Raw genomic sequence first — 18,846 nt, 5'->3', positions numbered from 1 at the left:
GTCCCAAAAATAAATAAACGTTGAAAAAAAAAAGTTAAAAAAAAAAAAAAAGCTGCTCTCTTTCTGCTTACAAGCACACCTACAAAAAATCTAACGGTTCCCAAGTAACTTCATTGTATACTAGAACAAAGCCCAAGAGTGTCTATAAAATTAAAAAATATATATATCTAGCACCCAAGAAGGTAAAATTCACACCTGACATCCAATAAAAAATGACCATGTGTATAAAGAAGCAGGCAAATATGATCTATAATGCGGAGAAAAATCAATTGTGAACCAACCCAGAAATGACATAGCTGATAGAATTAGTAGACAAGGACATTGCAACAGTTATTATATGGTATTTCATATGTTTAAGAAGCTAGAAGAAAGACTGAACATGCCAAGTAGAGAGAATGTTTGAAAAAAAGATCAAATTTCTAATAGTGAAAATTAAAATGTCAGAGATTAAAAATACAATGAGTTAAATTAATATTAGCAGAGAAGATTAATGACTTGAAGACACAGCAATAGAAATAACTAAAATTAAACAGAGAGATTAAAAAAAAAGACTGGAAAAATGAACAGAATATAGGTGAGCTGTAAAACAAATACCAGTGACCTAATACATGTGTAAGTCTTTAAAGGAAAACGGGAGGTAGAAAATGGGTGAGTCAAAACCACAATCGTAATTGAAGATTTCAACATGCCTCTCTTAACAAGAAGAAAGAAAACACATAAAGACATGGAAGACTGGAACAACATTATTAATCAACTTGACTGCATTGGTAATTATAGTATATTACATCTCCAAACACCAGAACACACATTCTTCTCAAGGGTTCAAATGAAACATTTACCACACAGAAGAGCATATCTTGACCTTAGAATAAGTTTAAATAAATACAAAAAGATTCAAGTCACATGAAGTATGTACTATGATTATAATGGAATTAAATGAGAAATTAATAATAAAAAAGTATCTGGAAAATTCTGTAAATATTTTGACACAAACGAACATACTTCTAAATAATCCATGAATCAAAGAAGAAAGAAAAAGGAAAATCAGAAAATGAGGGATGCCTGGGTGGCTCAGTTGGTTGGGTGTCTGACTTAGGTTCAGGTCACGATCTCACGGTTCGTGGGTTTGAGCCCTGTGTCAGGGAGCCTACTTAGGATTCTGTGTCTCCGTCTCTCTCTGCCCCTCCCGATCCCTCGCTCTCCCTCTCCCTCTCTCTCTCAAAAATAAATAAACATTAAAAAAAAAATTTTTAAAGGGGCGCCTGGGTGGCTCAGTTGGTTGAGTATCCGACTTCAGCTCAGGTATGATCTCACTGCTGGTGAGTTCAAGCCCTACATCGGGCTCTGTGCTGACAGCTCAGAGCCTGAAGCCTGCCTCAGATTCTGTGTCTCCCTCTCTCTCTCTGCCCCTCCCCACTCACACTGTCTCTCTCTCTCTCTCTCTCTCTCAAAAAATAAACATTAAAAAAAATTTTTTTTAAATTAAAAAGTGTTTGAACTGAGTGAAAATGAAAACAAAACACATGGGAATTTGTGGGATGAGGTTTAGAATTTAGAAAGAAATCTATAGCACTAAGTGTTTACATTAGAAAAGAAGGAAGGTCCCAAATAAATGATTTCAGTTTCCCTTAAGAAAATAGAAAAAATGGAGGAAGTTATACTCAAAGTGAGCAGAAGAAAAGAAAATATAAAGATTAGAGTAGAAATTAATGAAATAGATAATAGAAAGCAATAGACAAAATAAAATCAAAATTTGTTTCTTTGAAAAGATCAACAAAATTGACAAACCTTCAACTAAGCTGACCAAGGAAAAAAGAAGACTCACATTACTAAAATCAGTAATGAAAGAGAGCATCATTACCAACCTTCTAGAAATAAAAAGGATTATAAGTGAATATTATGAATAACTATATGGCAATAAATTAGGTAACTCAGATGAAAGCTAGAACTCATAGAAAGAGGTAAACTATTGAAAGTGACTTAAGAAGAAATAGAAAATCTGAATATATTTATAGTTAAACAATTTCTTAAGTTTATTTATTTTGAGAGAGAGAGAGAGAGAGAGAGAGAGAGAGAGAAAGAGAGAGAGCATGAGCAGGGTGGGGGCAGAGAGAGCGGGAGACAGAGAATCTTAAGCAGGCTCTGTGCTGTCAGTGCAGAACCCAATGCAAGGCTGGAACTCATGAACCATGAGACCATCATGATCTGAGCCTGAATCAAGAGTCAAATGCTTAACCAACTAAGCCACCCAGGTGCCCCTGAGGAGATTTATAATAAGACACTGAATTAGTAATTTTTGAAACTTCGCACAAAAGAAAGCCCGGCCCCAGATAGTTTAAGTGATAGTTGAATACTACCAAATACTGAAAGAAGAACTAATACTAATTTTTCACAAACTCTTACCAAAAATAGAAAACACTTCTCAACTCATTCTACAAGACCAGTATTATGCTGACACCAAAACCAGACAAAGACATTACAAGAAAACTATAGACCAATATCGTGTAGGACACAAAACTCCTCAACAAAATACTAGCAACTAAATCCAGCAACATATTAAAAAGGAAAAAAAAAAAGAATATACATCAGGACTAAGTGGGATTTATCTCAGGAATGCAAAGGTTGGCTTAACATCTGAAAACCAATTCATGTAATATACTATATCAATAGAATAAAGGACAAAACCACACGATCATTTCAGCAGAGTCATAAAAGTCACTGAGCAAAATTCAACACACTGTCATGATAAAAACACCCAAAAAACTTGGAATAGAAGGGAACTTCCTCAACTTGCTAAAGGGGATCTACGAAAAACTCAGTTAATATCGTAAGTAATGGTCAAAAGCTGAATGCTTTTCTCCTAAAATCAAGAACAAAATAAGGATGTTCAGCTCTCGCCACTGCTGTTCAACATTACATTGGAGGTTCTAGCCAGGGTTAATTAAGCAAGAAAAAGAAATAAGAAGGATCCACCTTGGAAAGAGAGAAGTAAAAATATCTCTATTTGCAGGTAACATAATCTTGCATATAGAAAATCCTAAGGAATCCACTAAAAAAACAGAATAATTGAGTTTAGCAAAGTACAAGATCAATATGCAAAAATCAACTGTATTGTGTTTTAATTTTTATTTTAGAGAGAGAACATGGGGAGAAGGGCAGAGGGAGAAAGAGAGAAAATCTTAAGCAGCCTCCATGCTCAGTGCAAAGCCCAGCATGGGAGCTCTATCTCACAATGGTGAGATCAAGACCTAAGCAGAAATCAAGAGTCAGATGCTTAACCAACTGAGCCACCCAGGTGCCCCTCAACTGTATTTCTATGCACTAAAAATGAACAGTCCAAAAAAAAAAAAAAAAAAGAAGATAATTCCTTTTACAACAGCATCAAAATAATTAAATACTTAGGAATAAATTTAACAAAAGAAATACAAAACTTGTGCTCTGAAAACTAAAAATCATTTATGAAAAAAATTTAAAAACTTAAATAAATGGACAGCTATCCCATGTTCATAGATCACAACACCTAATACTGTTAAAATGAAAATACTCTCCAAACTGACTATAGATTCAACATAAAACCTATCAAAATCCTATGTAGCTTTTTCACAGAGATTTACAAGCTGATCCTAAAATTAGTATGAAAAAGCCAAAATAGCCCAAAAAAATCTTAAAAAAAAAAAGAACATCGGTAGCCTAACACCTCCAAATTTCAAATTTTATTATAAAATTTCATTAATCAAAACAATGTGGTGCTGATATAAGGATAGACATACAGATCTATGAAACAGAACTGAGAGTCCAGAAATAAACCCTCATATTTATGGTCAATAAATTCTTGATAAGTTGTAAAGACAATCCAATGGAAAGAAAGTAGTCTTTTAATAGATTTTGGATGGGTCATTTGCATGTTAAAATCACTTAGGACAAAGACAGGACTTTCGTTTGAAATATAACCATTGGTAAGATATCCAAATTGTTCACTGGAAGCGCCTGGGTGGCTCGGTCAGTCAGTTGAGTATCTAACTCTTGATTTTGGCTTGGGTCATGATCCCAAAGTCATAGTCTAGAGCCCTGCATCTGGCTCTGCCTTAAATGTGGAGCCTGCTTGGGATTCTCTCTCCCTCTCCCTCACCTTTTCTCTCTCTTTCCCTCTCCCTCTCTCCCCTGCTCATTCTCTTTAAAATTTAAAAAAAACTTTAAAAAAGTATTCACTGAATAAATGGGAATGTCCAAGAGTTCTGCAGATAATCTTAAATAGGAAAGACAGGCAGTGTAGGTATGCACCATGAAACTTTAGAGAGCTTTATTCTCAGAAGAGCATAAGTTTCTGTTCAACAGTGAAAAGATAACAATCTGGAAATAGTGCTGGGAAACCAAGAGTATATTGACCAGACTTCTAACTGACATATAAGAAGAAACAGAATATGTATAAAGAGCCTGACATATCCCAACAATCAATACATGCTAGATGTACAGTGATGATAACAATAAAGCATTTTATACACCGTAGACATGTAGTAATTGTTTATTCCCATTCCTTAACTTATATCATGTGACTTTTTTTACTACCATCATTAGTTTTGCAGTCTAAACCTATCTACAACGAATAGCAACATGTGGTGTAAAGAGGACAACTGAGTTACAGTTAGAAAGAGAAAACCCAATTTTCTGTAGCTGCCAAATAAAGACAGCTACCAACCCTCTAGGGCATGATTTAAAAAAATAAAAATAAAAAAGATTCCATGTGTGTTCCTTGACAAAAAGCAAGACTTGTTAGTTCTAACGAAACTTAATATGCCCTGGCAGTTTGAGACTCACCCTATAATGCAATTAAATTAAATTAAAACCTAAAAGATCTCCAGAAAAGATAATGTTATAGTTTAGTAAAACACATATTTCAAATACCATTATCCTTTGTCTAATACACTAAGCAACCATTAATATAAATGAAATTTTAAATTAACACAAGTTCAAGATTACTTACTTCACTATAATTTGAGGGCAAATAAGGGAGAATTATTACTAACAAATACTAAGCATTTAAAGTCTGTTCAATGCACATTATGTTCAACAAAGTAAAAGTTATCGCTCCTTTTCTGTATGTAGACATTAGAAAATTCTATATATAGAATAATTAAGTTCATTAGAAAAATTAAAAGATTTTATAAAATGATATAGAAAGGAGGTATTTTTACTATATGGTGACATATACTATGTAACTACCTATCAATCTAGAAGTTACCTATATGACCTTATCCCAAAAAGTTAGTGATATGAGTATCTTAAGCCATACTGCCAGGTTAACATCTTTTTTTTTTTTTTGAGAGAGAGAGAGAGAGAGAGAGAGAGAGAGAGAGAGTAGGAGAGCAAGCAAGCATGAGTGGGGGAAGGGCAGAGAGAGAGGAAACAGAGAATCCCAAGCAGGCTCCGTGCTGTCAGTGCAGAACCTGATGGGAGGCTCGAACTCACAAACAAGATCATGACTTGAGCTAAAGTCAAGAGTCAGACACTTAACCAACTGAGCCAGACAGGCGCCCCCAACCTTAACATTTTCGAATACTTTGGGGACATAAAAACCATAAGATAACAAGTTTGTGGTGACAGTCTTTAATGCTACAGAAACTATGTAAGGGAGACTTGGGGAAAATTTACATGGAAAAATTTATTTAGTGCAACATAGTACATCTTTTACCATGTACCTGAAGAAAATGCAGGCAATTATAGGTAAATAAAGAAGGGGTTCTTGGCTAACATCTAAGTTGCTCTGTAATAGTTAGATACTATGAAACCATATGCCTCTCACCTTCATTTAGGCACAAGGACCAACACAGGAAAATTCTACTCATCCCCATGATAAAATAGGTATCATCACACTAAAAAAAAAAAAAAAAAAAAAAAAAAAAAAAAAAAGGCATTCTGATAACTAAAACTACTTCTATTTCTCAGAGACTGGTCCGTAGTACCTATATTTTATTAATTCTCAATTTGCAAAATTCACTCTGTTCCTCTACCTAGAACTCTAGCCCCAAATCTTCCAATGGTTAACTCTGTATTATATAGATTTTAGCTCAAAAGGCACTTCTCGTATCAATTTTCTTCTCTGATCACTCCAACCATGGGAGTCACCAAGTTGACTACTACCTCCAATCAGTATCATTCCCATTGCCCTACTTATCATGCATAAGTTACTATATCTTACTATTCATTGATTACTGATTCTCTTCCCTTACAAGAATACATATATGAGGACTGAGATACTGTTCATCTTGTTCACTTGTCCCTGGTGCCTAGAAGAATGCCTGACATATAGTAAATGACATCAATAAATATTTAGTAAGTAAACCAATTAACTTCTAGATAGGGAAGGATAAGTGATTAAGTGGACTCTCTATACTGCCTCAGTATATTTTGATTGCTAAATCTATTACTATTCCTCAGTGTTTTGCATTCCTTAGTATTTATACAATTTAGGTGTCTATGTTCAATGCAGGTAAAGAAAAACAAAAATAATTTGAAAGTTAATGTGCCAGAGATCAGAGAACATGTAATATGCATGGTGGGGGGAATGCATATTTAATATACATAAATGAAGAAAATTATTAATGGTTTAAAGATAATTTTGGGGTTATTACCGATCAAGTATTCTTCTGAGCAAAATAAAAGAATTAAAGATAATTTGGGGGTTATTGCTGATAAAGTTTTCTTTTGAGGCAAAATAAAAGAATTAAGAATTTAAAAAGAATTAAAATTAGAAAAGTCATGGTCAAATGAATGTCTAAGTATTGAACTTAGATAGTGACTGTATAACCCTGCAATATGATGTCTATTTTATAAAGGGAAGATACATTCAAATTGGATTTTCCTTCTTAGGAGGAAGGAAAGATTATTATTCTTTTCTAATAATCACTAAATAATAAATATTTTTACTTTTCTAATTTCTTGTTCCTTTGATAAATAAGAGCTATAAACAAATATGAATAGATTTCATACCTTAAATTTTGTACCCCATGAAAAATATGGTTGTCTAGAGCACTTCATTATGTGTTTTAGACAAACCAACTACTAATAACACATTAAACTGTGAGTAAAGTACAGGCTGTGTGCTGACAGCTCAGAGCCTGGATCCTGCTTCGGATTCTGTGTGTGTCTCTCTCTCTGCCCCTCCCCCACTCATGTCTCTCTCTGTCTCAAAAATAAAATAAACATTAAACTGTGAGTAAACTCTATCATTCATTAATATCTCATTTTTTTAGAACTACTGAATTGCTAATTATATTTCAAGTTTACTTAGAAATTTGAGTTCAAATGGAACACATGAGGCAACATTATTACCGGCAAATTCTACAAATCAACAATATCCTTTATACTGAGACATGATGAGACCTTGCATATAATTCATTGTAATCTCAATGATATTTGTCAGACAACTTTTACATCATTTCATTGTTGTTTTTTTTTTTTATCAAGAAAGAAAATAGCTCTAGGTTCTTTTGAAAAACAGCTTTCCTGAAATGAAAGAGTATAAACAATAGAGCAAAAAAATACCCAATTCATAAACTATGGAGACACTCAATTTTAGAAACGAATGATACAAATCTAACATTCATTGACCTATTGTTCATATCATCTCCACATGCTGCAAATTTCTAACTAAGGACCTTGTCTTATAACAAATAATCAAATCAAGCCACGTCATGTTATCTTTTTAATTCATACATATTTGCACAATTTTTTTAAGATAATGCCTCAACACGATTAAATATTTCATTTAGTTATAGAGTGTAATTTCCTGGGAACTGCTATTTATAAAATCTCTCTTTAATGGAGTCTTTACTAATTTTGTTAATTACATATTATTAAGGGAAAAATTCTACTTTCTTTTTTGTAGACATAATTCATTTTTTGTAGAAAGAATAAGCTTTCTTCCTTTACAAAAATAAAAGTAACCATTATCTCTGGTTTGCTAAAATTTAGAAGAAAGAAAAAGTTCCTTGATTTATTGTCTGTTAGAATTAAAATGGTAGGATCAAAGTTTTGATTATCTAAGAGTATATATTAAATACATGAAAATATAGTCATTCAGAATTCAGAGATTGGGAATCTCAACTATTTGAAAAGCCTCAATCCTAAAAGTAAGCTTTAAAGGATTCCAACCAACAAAAACCTCTTTAATATGTGAAGGTTGAACCTTCCTCAAATTCTCTCCGAGGCAATTAATTGCATGTAAAATGACAAATCAAATTAGAGAGATAAATAATATTACAGCATGAAAAAAAAATGGCAGTTACCAGTAGAGGGAAGACAAAGAACTATCAAAATACAAAGAAGATCTGAAGATACATACCAAACCATCTATAGGTGAAAGGATAGGATACTGAAGATATACTTCAAAATAATCCATGTCTAGGGGAGAATCAAATGAGGGGTATAAAAGAGACAGGTATGGTCATGGGTTGATTATGGAAGCCAGGTAATAGATATAGAGGGTTTGTCACAGTATTCTACTTTTATATATGCTTGACAACTTTGCTAATAAAATACAACAAAAACACGGAATTATAAGTCAAGAGTCCCTGAAGATATCGATTAGTGATAAACAATCTCATAATGGCCAAATTCAAAGGCCTTATTTCTGTTCCCATCTTATATGATCTCTCCATCAAATGACACTGCCTCATACCTTTCCTTCAACTATTGTCTTTCGTTTCCCAAACTTTCTGACTCCTATCCTCTCAATCTCTTCAGCTGGATCTTCTTTGTCTTCGTGCCTCCAAAGTTTGGAGATCCTCAAAGATCTTGTCTCTTCAAACTTTACCGACAATCACAAAGTGTTAATTACAATTATATGCTAATGACCCGCACATTGCCATTTCCCACCTCCACGTCTCAGGAGTACTAGAAGTATATTTCCAATGTTATATATTGGAATATACTCACCACTTGGTAAATTTTACTATATCCTCTCCTTAGCTGTAGATGAGCACTTTCTACTTTGCCTGATATATCCATGTAGATCACCTACTAGTACCTCAAATTCAGTATATAAGTTTGAAACAAAACCCAATTCATAGTTTTTTGTGTTTTTTTTTTTTTTTTTTTTTTTCACATTTCTCCACCAAAAGCAGTAGCTCTCCTCTCAGCTTCTTAGTTTCTGCAAATGGTACCAAATCAACAAGGCGTCAAAGTCATGCTTGTCTGGGCCCTCTCTTTCTTCATATCTTTTCAGTTCTATTCTTTCCTATTGTTACTGCTACAAGACTCCTTCAGCTCTTATCACCTCTTTGCTGGTACTACTGCTAAGGCTTCCTAATTGGTCTTCTGTCCTCTGGTTTCTTTTAATTACAATCCGTCACATAGAGTTGCCAGATTAATATTCCTGAAGACTATCTCTCTAAAGATTTCACTCCCCTGCTGAAAAATCTTTGATGGGGGGCGCCCGGGTGGCTCAGTCGGTTGAGGGTCCGACTTCAGCTCAGGTCATGGTCTTGCAGTTTGTGAGTTTGGGCCCCGCGCTAACAAACAGCTCCGAACCTGGAGCCTGCTTCAGATTCTGTATCTCTCTCTCTCTCTCCCCCTCCCCTGCTCATGCTCTGCCTCTCTCTGTCTCTCAAAAATAAATAAAAAAATCTTTGATGGGTCCCCTCTGCCTAGTAAATAAATCTGAATTCTCTATCCAAATAGTCAATGCCCTTTACATGACCTGGCGACAATCAAACTGAACTCTGATGGTGTTTTATTTATCCTTCTATGAAGAAAATGTACCTTTTTCCTTCTGCTACCTAGTAATAGCTAATTTAACATAGGTCGTATTTTCCCCCCAATATTTATTGGTTGTTTGAGGGCAAGGACCATATCTTGGTACTACCTCCCCACAGAAAATAATACAATGTTTGTAAAGGAAGGAAAATAAGACTTCAGAATAAAACCCCATTAAATTTAGGCTACAAAATAGTACTTTAAGTCCTTTTCCTACAGATGTATTCTTTCCAGAATGTGTATAGAGAATAAAAACTATTTATTACCTGTTATTACATTTATATCTGGGTACTGGTTTTCACACAGACCAACAGCTTTGCTATCTCTCTCAAAAGCCTCTCGAAGTTCTTTCTTGACTGCTGCCGAACCACATAATCGGTACAGGCCTACTACCTAGAAATAAAATTATGGCCACATTATGATAAATTTGATAAGGAGAAGATATAACAGCACAAAATATTTAAGTCACATAAACTTGGTAATCAAATATGTTCTAATGACATTTAATTAAAAATACCTCAAACAGCTTTTGAAATCTCACCATAGACTATATTCATCAGTTTAATAAAAACATTCTATATTCTTTCATTTAAATTCAGACAATATACTATGATTTCTATAATGCTGACTATCTTAAGATACAAGCCCTTCCCTTTAGTCTTATATGCTCAACCAATATCTCCATGCCCCAAGGTCATGCCTTTTCACATCTTTTCCCTGAAGAAGAAATGCAGCACAGTGGTTAAACAAGGGTTTGGGATTTCATATAGTCCCACTCTGTAACTCCTTGCTTAGTGAATTTGGGCAAATTATTTAATCTCTTTAAACTCAATTTATTTATCCATAAAAAAGTAACACCATTGAAATAAAATTCCAATATACGGTTTGTGTGAAGTTACCTTTTTAGAAGAAAAAAAAGATCCTCAGGAAGAAATGAATTTTTTAACTTACTAAGTTAATTGATTATAAAGGGACAGAGGAAATTCAATTAAAATATATTAAAATTAAAATTAAACCTTTAGTTCAAAATGTATATAAGATACACAGATACCACCCACCCTACATTAAAAAGATTCATTTTTTAAACACAGTTCATATAGGAGATAAAATACTAAGTCTTAGGAAGTTCACCAGAAAGTCACTGAGAAGAAATCAGCACTGTATCTGTAAAGAGAAAACATGACTGATTAAGCAATCAGAGTTAAAAAAAAAAAAAAAAAAAAAAAAAAAAAAAAAAAACCCCTTCAAGAAAATTAAGAAAAATACGTAGTTGTTGATTATATTTCCACATCAAAGACTGTTTAGGAAGCCGAATCACCTTGAGTTGAAGGAAGTTATAAAGAAATTATTTCAAGACAGAAAAAAGTAAAAACAAACAGTGAGGATCCCCAAAGATTTGAACAAGGAATCACTTTAAAATCATATAAACAATCTAGGAAAAGGAGTACACAAATGAAATTTCCAGGTGTACTTATGATACAAACCTCTCCAAGTCATTACATAACTGACAGAATACAAAAGGTGGGTCTTGATATAGGAAAATGTACTTATGATACAAACCTCTCCAAGTCATTACATAACTGACAGAATACAAAAGGTGGGTCTTGATATAGGAAAATGTTACTAATGGACATAGAGAAATATTATCCAAAATAGTTGAGATAAGCTATTAAGTATTAATTGAAAGATACTAAGGAAACTACAACTATTTCTGAGAGAAGGTAATGCAAGGTGCTGCTACATTCAAAAGGATCGATGTAATATGGGAAACTAAGGAATGTACTTAGAAGGAAATTTCCTATTCTTACACAAATTCATAGTGCATTTGCATTGAGAATAGCATCTCTTATGTTGGTCACATCATCACAAGACATGGTAGAACCACAGATGATCCAGAAAATGAAACTAAAATTTTAACAGGATCAAAGAAAATGCTATCATATTAGAAGAAACTAATTTGATTGAGTGGAGCCCTTCTGGTGTAGGCACACTTAAGTGTCACAAAATCCCATAATAAAGATGTATCCCCTTGAACTTGGTGAAGGAGGTGAACCTAGAACAAGTTAAAGAAAGCAATACTTCAATAGTAAGTAATAAATTAATGGTAACATGTTGTCCACAAAGCTGAAAATACAAAGGTAATTTTTAAAGGTGAATAAAAGAAGATAGATCTAATACAGAGATTTCAAGGAAAAGACACTTTAGGATATACCCCTAATTTCAGAGGCTGACTTCTTAAACACTTCAAGTACATGCTTAATGCCCCTATCAGGGATAGAATCTGTACTGGATAAAGCAGGAGTATGATTTCCATCGTAATTTTTCCCATTGAAAGCAGGGGATAGGTGGTAATAGCCTTCAAAGCATTTGGAAGATGCCACAAACTATTTTTGTATGACTGTTAAAACCTGACGCTCCTGATAACAAACACAAGAATAATTACTGCCTAAAAAGGTAACCAAAATTTAAGCAGTGTGCTAGTCTGTAAAATACAGACACAATAAGCCTCTTTCTCTGGCAGGGCAGGGGAGAGAGAGAAAAAGCAAAAGAAACAAAACAAACAAACAAACAAAAAAACGTGTTTAAAAATTGCAGTTCTAAATGGACTACTATAAATTTTATTTTTTAGTTCACAGGAAATAATTCTTTATTAAAATAACTATTTCTAAACTTTAAGTATAGAAATAAAAAGCATTGCTAAAAATATTTTCTGGGTATTTAAAATAAATTACAAGTCTTAGTCATAAAGAAAAGAAATGCTCAAACGCTACTGGGGATATAACAAAGCAATCAGTAGCTAGTTGCAAGAGGCACTCCCTAGCCAAACCTGGGATAATTTAAGCTTCAAAGAATAATGACTATAATTGATTGTAACAAATTGAATAAATAAAAACTCATGAAAAAATTATAAGTTTTATATACCCATTCTTTATAAACTATCACAGAAAATAGATTGTAAAAGTACAGTGCTATTGGAGTTACTTATTTTAAAATTCAGTTGTAAAAGTTTGTTTAATAATTTGAAATTGGCCTAATCTCTGACCTTTCTACATATTGCCTGAAAAAAAAAAATGGGAGAAAAACAGAGAACCTTAAGAAAAAGTAACTGGACCAAAAGTTGGACTGGAAACTAAAAGCCGTATTCTCATATAGAAAATATAAACTCTACCTGAATAATAGAGAAGAGGTTTCAAAAGCTCAGATGTACCTCTTACCTTCAGGAAACTACTGCATCTACTTTTATAGATATAAGCAAATAAGGCCCACAGAGATTAAGTGACTTGCCCAACATCACACAGCTAATTAATAATGGAGGAGAAACCGGTACCCAAGTTTCCTGCATCTTAATACAAAACCCCACTAACTTACACTGTTTCTGTAGTTTCCACATCAAGGTTCAAGGTGAGTTATTTTAAAACTCTTTTCTACACATAAAGAAATCATAATTCTGATTCGTTGACATTTACCTCTGATGTTTTTAATCAATGTCATAAATTCTGATAGTATTAAAGCAGAAATACTTCAGAATATCTAATTTTAGGCTTAATTTTTGAATTTAAACTATTACTTGCACCTCAGAATAACATCCTGAATGATATGCTGTTTCTCATTGTCACAGTCCACATGTATTAATGAAAGAAGATAAGGTCTACAACTGGTTAACATTACATATCTTATTATATATAACACCAGGGTTTTTGTTTCTTTTAATGGGCTGCTTTTACATTTTATTTTATTTTATTTTATTTTATTTTATTTTATTTTATTTTATTTTATTTTACCTTCTCACTTAAAAGGAAGAGAGAATGAGACATGTTATTAGTAGGACCTCTCCTCATCCTCCACACTATCCCAAAGTTCAGAGACAAATAAGCTTATGTATGCTTTCTGAAGTGTGGGATGAGGGAGAGTAGGGAACAAGGACAGGGAGTTAGTTTTAGGAGTACAGCAGGGTTTTAAGATTCACTGTTGGAATTTTGTACCACAGGAATGTCAAACCATGCAGAAACATTCCTTAAATGAATTAGTCTTTGCCTATCATAGCTCTGGCTTTTCTTAGGAATGTCATTGTAAAGCAATCCTGATAGCGAGGTATAAAACCCACATAACTCTGCATCACAACATAAATTGTGGAACCATCTAGCATGCTCTTAATTGCTCACTGACAATGTAGGTGAAGATGTGAATTATACCCTAAACAATAATGGGATAAATTTTAAAAATAGGAATGAGAAAATGTCTAAATTAGATTTTTTTAACCTTACCTTGAATCCCTTCCCCCAAGACCTACTATAAATTTAATTAATTAAGGTAGATAAATACATCGGGAGGTAGTAGAGAAACTGAAATAATACCTGACAGCCTCTCTTTTCAATTTCCATAATACATTTTTGTATCAGAAGTGGCACCATCAGTCCTGTATTTTCTTTCTCTACAACTTTTCGAATATCAACACCAAATATTACTGGTTCTCGATTTATAGCCAGTCCAGGAAGAGAATTATCCCACTGTTCCAGAAGAGTCACTTTCACATAAATAAGACCTCTAGGCTCAAGTTTGACAGCCAACTGATGTGTCTTTGTCACTCTGAATAAGGTGGGGAGAACAACAGTTCCGTGACAACACACTCGATTTTTTCTTGGAGTCGGTTCCCAACTGAATACTACTAATTTCAAATGCTGCGCATTTTCAATTTCTATGTTGAAAGTATGATCCATGTCTAAAAATGTTGTCCGACATGTGAGCAAAGCTGTTCTTGCTTTGTTTACTGAATCTACCTGAATTGCACAAAAGACATCTTTTGAATCTATCCGAGGTGGTTTTAAATCCTCAGCACCATAGAAATGCACACTCATGAGCCCAGATATGTACTGAGAACACTTAGGTTGATCAGAAAAACTATAATGTCTAAAAGCATCAATGTCTATTTCACTCTTGCTGCAACTACTTGGAATTATTTCTTTTCCCTTTCCAAATTTGTTGTCAGATCCATGTTTGCTAGATTTAGTTATAAGTTCAGGTGAATCTCCATCACTGAGGTAACCACCTTTGCAGGAATACTTGGAACTCACAGATGTTTTCTTCTGGTAGCTGTGCTGAGAAGATACACTGGTATCCAGATGGTACCGACTTATGACATTCCTCTTAGCAGCTGTGGTTGTGTTCCCAGAAGGTAGAATATTGGCATGATGAATTTCTCGACAGGTACATTTAGACAAGGAAGGAGTATTATCTGGATTGTTCATGTAATTCAAAGTTCCTTTAACGCTCAGCTTTCGGCTAAGTTCTGGCAACCTTTTCATTTTCATGGAAAGTTTCCTCACAGTTCGTGGAGATTTTATTTTATCTGGGAAAGACCAGTTAATTGAACTGCTTTTTTTCACAGGGCTAGGGCTTGGAGAAGATAATTCAGTAGCTCCCAATTCAGTCTTATTTGTAGCACCTAGGATCCCAGGACCTTTAAAAAAAAAAAAAAAAAAAAAGATATTATAAGGTGATATGTTTTGATTCCTACTTTATAAATCATCAACTAAACAGACTCTCCCATGGACAGAAATTTCTCCCTTGTTTTATCACACTGGGGAGATTTAGTAAGTTACAAGTTTAGGTAAATCTCCATTACCACCTTCAAACACAATATCAAGGATTTCCAGGGGTGCCTGGATGGCTCAGTAGGTAGAGCAAGTGACTCTCGATCTTGAGATTGTGGGTTTTAGCCTCATGCTGAGTGTAGAGATTACATAAAAATAAAATCTTAAAGAAAGGGGGGTGGGGATTTCCAAATGGCTTAGGGTGGAAAGAAGCATCTTCATCTCCATCTTCTTTTCTACTTTAAAGGTTTGGAGGAAGGGTAATATATATTCCTTTTAAATCTTTCCCACTGCAATATAATTCAGGGAGTATGTTATTTTATAACCATGAACAGTAGATATCAGAGGAAACTAGGAAAGCTTCCTATTTTGATGTTTATTTTGGCATATTATCTATTTGAGTGTTTATTTAGAAATCCTATTCCAATTTTAAAAAGAAAAAAGAAATCCTACTCTAATAAAAGAACATTTGTTTATACTTCTCTAAAAACTAAATTTTATCACATAGCAGTGGTTTTTTTTAAAAAAGTTAAAAACAAAACAAGCTTATTATTATTATTTATTTACTTTTTTTTTTTAAGTAGGCTTAATGCCCAATGCAGAGCCCAACATGGGGCTTGAACTCACCACCCTGAGATTAAGACCTGAGCTGAGATCAAGTCAGATGCTTTATGACTGGGCCACCCAGGCACCCCAAAAAACAAGTAAGTTTATAATTTTGACAACTAAGAGCCCTTTCTTTCTTCGATGTTCCCTCAGAACATATCACGAAAGATTATACATAGAATGAAACACAGTTAATCAAGAATAATTGAATATTGATTAATCAGTCAGAGAAAAACAAATATCATAGGACTTTACTCATATGAGGACTTTAAGAGACAAAACAGATGAACGTAAGGGAAGGGAAACAAAAATAATATAAAAACAGGGAGGGGACAAAGCACAAGAGACTCATAAATATGGAGAACAAACAGGGTTACTGGAGGGGGTGTGGGAGGGGGGATGGGCTAAATGGGTAAGGGGCACTAAGGAATTCACTCCTGAAATCATTGTTGTACTATACGCTAACTAATGTGGATGTAAATTTAAAAAATAAAACTTAAAAAAAAAAGAAAAAAAGAATAACTGAATATTGAATATCATAAAGCTAACTGAATAATTTTAAAAACTATAAAGACATTTTCTTTCTTTTATTATTTATATACAATAATTCCCTGGAACTTCAAAAGCTAAATTAGGGCCTTTCCTTGCAATTTCAATATATTAAGTAATAGTACAGAAACATAAATAAGTTTTGTTATCTTCTCAGTTTTCATGAAGAGTAAAGCATTGAAATGTTTTTGATTTTTTTCTCCACACAAAAATAGCTTTTTTCCCCCCTGAATGTCAAAATTATCCAGGTTTACAATAAAAAGTTTTTAAAAGACACAAAGAAATCCAAATAGCCTAAACTGAGCTATTAAGAGATAAGTCATTATAAATAGTGAGGTGAAAATAATATCCAAAGTAGTTTAACAGTAAATTGTTAATATTTATAGCACTAGCCAACATTTATTGAGCTAGACAAAGTATGAAAAATTAATTTAACACTTAGTATGCACAGATTCTGATTTAATTCTTGAAATAGCCCTAAGAGTCAAGATACCACAAGCATCCCATCTTCCAGACAAGGACCTCATGCACAGAGCTGATTTGTTTAAGATCACAAAGCAGCTAAGTGGCAGAAACAGGTACAATTCAAACCTAAGCATAGGCCTTCAGAGCCTATATTCTTAAATACTGTACTTTAGAGTACTTCCATCCTTCTAAACATTTTTCTGTCTATACATATACATTAAATTGATTTTTAATGGTGGCTTCTTAACCATTATTAGTAAGTTAAGGGGCACCTGGATGGCTCAGTAGGTTAAGCATCTAACTTCAGCTCAGGTCAAGATCTCATGGTTCATGAGTTTGCGCGCATTAGGCTCTCTGCTGTCAGCCCAGAGCCCACTTCAGATCCTCTGTCTCCCTCTCTCTCTGCCCCTCCCCCAACCCTTCCCTCTCCCTCTCTCAAAAATAAATAAATGTTTGCTTTTAAATAAAATATTCCATTTAACCTTAAACTTTCTTTTTTCTTTTTTTTAAGTTTGTTTATTTACTTATTTATTTAGAGAGAGGGAGAGAGGGAGGGAGGGAAGGGGGGAAAAGAGAGGGAAAGACAGAATCCCAGCCAGGCTCCAGGCTGTCAGCACCAGCCGGACGCAGGGCTCAAACTCACAAACTCACAAACTCAAGACCTGAGCCAAAATCAAGAGTCAGACGCATAACCCACTTAACTGACTGAGGAGCCACCCAGGGGCCCCTCAACCTTAAACTTTCAATCCCTCAGTTAAAAAAAAAAAATGTATAAACTGACTAATCAATTTTATTTTAAAATGTGAAACTGTTCCTATTTAAGTGTTTAATAAAGCAAAATGAAAATAACTTCTAAAATCTATTATGTAAGTTTAAACTGTTTCTTTAAAGAAACAATTTAGGGGTGCCTGGCTGGCTCACTCAGGACAGCATGTGACTCTTGATCTTGGGGCTGGGCCTCGAGCTTCTTAAAAAAAAAAAAAAAAAAGAATGAATGAATGAAACAATCTATGATTTAAATTATTTAAAATTTAAATGAGTTTTTCACACTTCCTCTAACTATTCCTTATAAAGATCTCTAATGACCCTAATATCAGAGGTTACTCTATGAAATACTACATTTCACAATTAAAATAACAAAAGAGAGTATTAATTCATTTCAAAATCAATAGTTTAAATGACCTTTCTTTTAAAGTGCTAATATAATCTCCCTCCATCCCTCTTTATGTGTCCTAAAAACAAAGAAGTGGTTTCTTTATAGAGAAAGGACTATTTTAAGTATGCCTGCGGGGCTTTTCTGGTAAATAACAAATAAGAAATGGAATATTTGATAAACTAGACAAAGCATTCCCTTGTACTGTAAATTGTAGTACAATTCTATTGGTTTACTGGCCTAAAACATTCTATAGTAATCAGAGTCCTGCTGTAGTCTACAATCTATTTTGTCAACGGCTTAAAAAGCTATCCAGTATATTAAATTGCTCTAGGTTCTATTAAAGTATTACGGAGTTAATTTAACATTTTGACTTTTTTTACACATCATGCATTATTCTTACTGAAGTCTTTAACTATTAAAATGAAATACTGTGTATGTTAGCAATTTCTACTTCAGACAAGACTAAACTTATTAAAATAAAAATGCTCTGTTTTTATAAAACCCAAGAGCTGAAATACTACCAAATTCAATAATTGCTTAAAATTAAACCAAAATTATACTAATCAAATCACAGACTAGCTATACAGGGAAAGTACAAAATGAAAATCTTTGTAAATCCATAAACCAGGCTAGAATCAAGTGAAACTGGCACATTCCTTCAAGCACCTAGAACAGTAACTGGCACACAGCAGAAATTGAGCGTTTATAGAGTAAATCAATTAATCA

The 18,846-nt window shown here is 33.6% G+C and overlaps 1 protein-coding gene across 3 annotated transcripts in view; it reads right to left on the bottom strand.

The window, feature by feature from the left end:
- Positions 1 to 18,846, bottom strand: part of SYDE2 (synapse defective Rho GTPase homolog 2) — a 51,778-nt gene that overhangs the window by 17,342 nt on the left and 15,590 nt on the right. For 2 of the 3 annotated variants that reach the window (XM_047872907.1, XM_047872909.1), the window contains exons 3-6: positions 14,109 to 15,211; positions 10,020 to 10,146; positions 8,342 to 8,400; positions 5,801 to 5,870 (exon numbers count right to left, since the gene is read on the bottom strand). In XM_047872907.1, coding sequence (XP_047728863.1) covers positions 5,801 to 5,870; positions 8,342 to 8,400; positions 10,020 to 10,146; positions 14,109 to 15,211 — 1,359 coding nt within the window. The remainder of the gene's footprint in view (positions 1 to 5,800; positions 5,871 to 8,341; positions 8,401 to 10,019; positions 10,147 to 14,108; positions 15,212 to 18,846) is intronic. The other variant, XM_047872908.1, reaches the window with a different exon arrangement.

This window comes from Prionailurus viverrinus, chromosome C1, assembly GCF_022837055.1.
Source record: "Prionailurus viverrinus isolate Anna chromosome C1, UM_Priviv_1.0, whole genome shotgun sequence".
NCBI classification, from domain to species: domain Eukaryota; kingdom Metazoa; phylum Chordata; class Mammalia; order Carnivora; family Felidae; genus Prionailurus; species Prionailurus viverrinus.
Note: the sequence above shows the minus strand (reverse complement) of the source record. Positions and strands in the feature narration are given on the sequence as shown.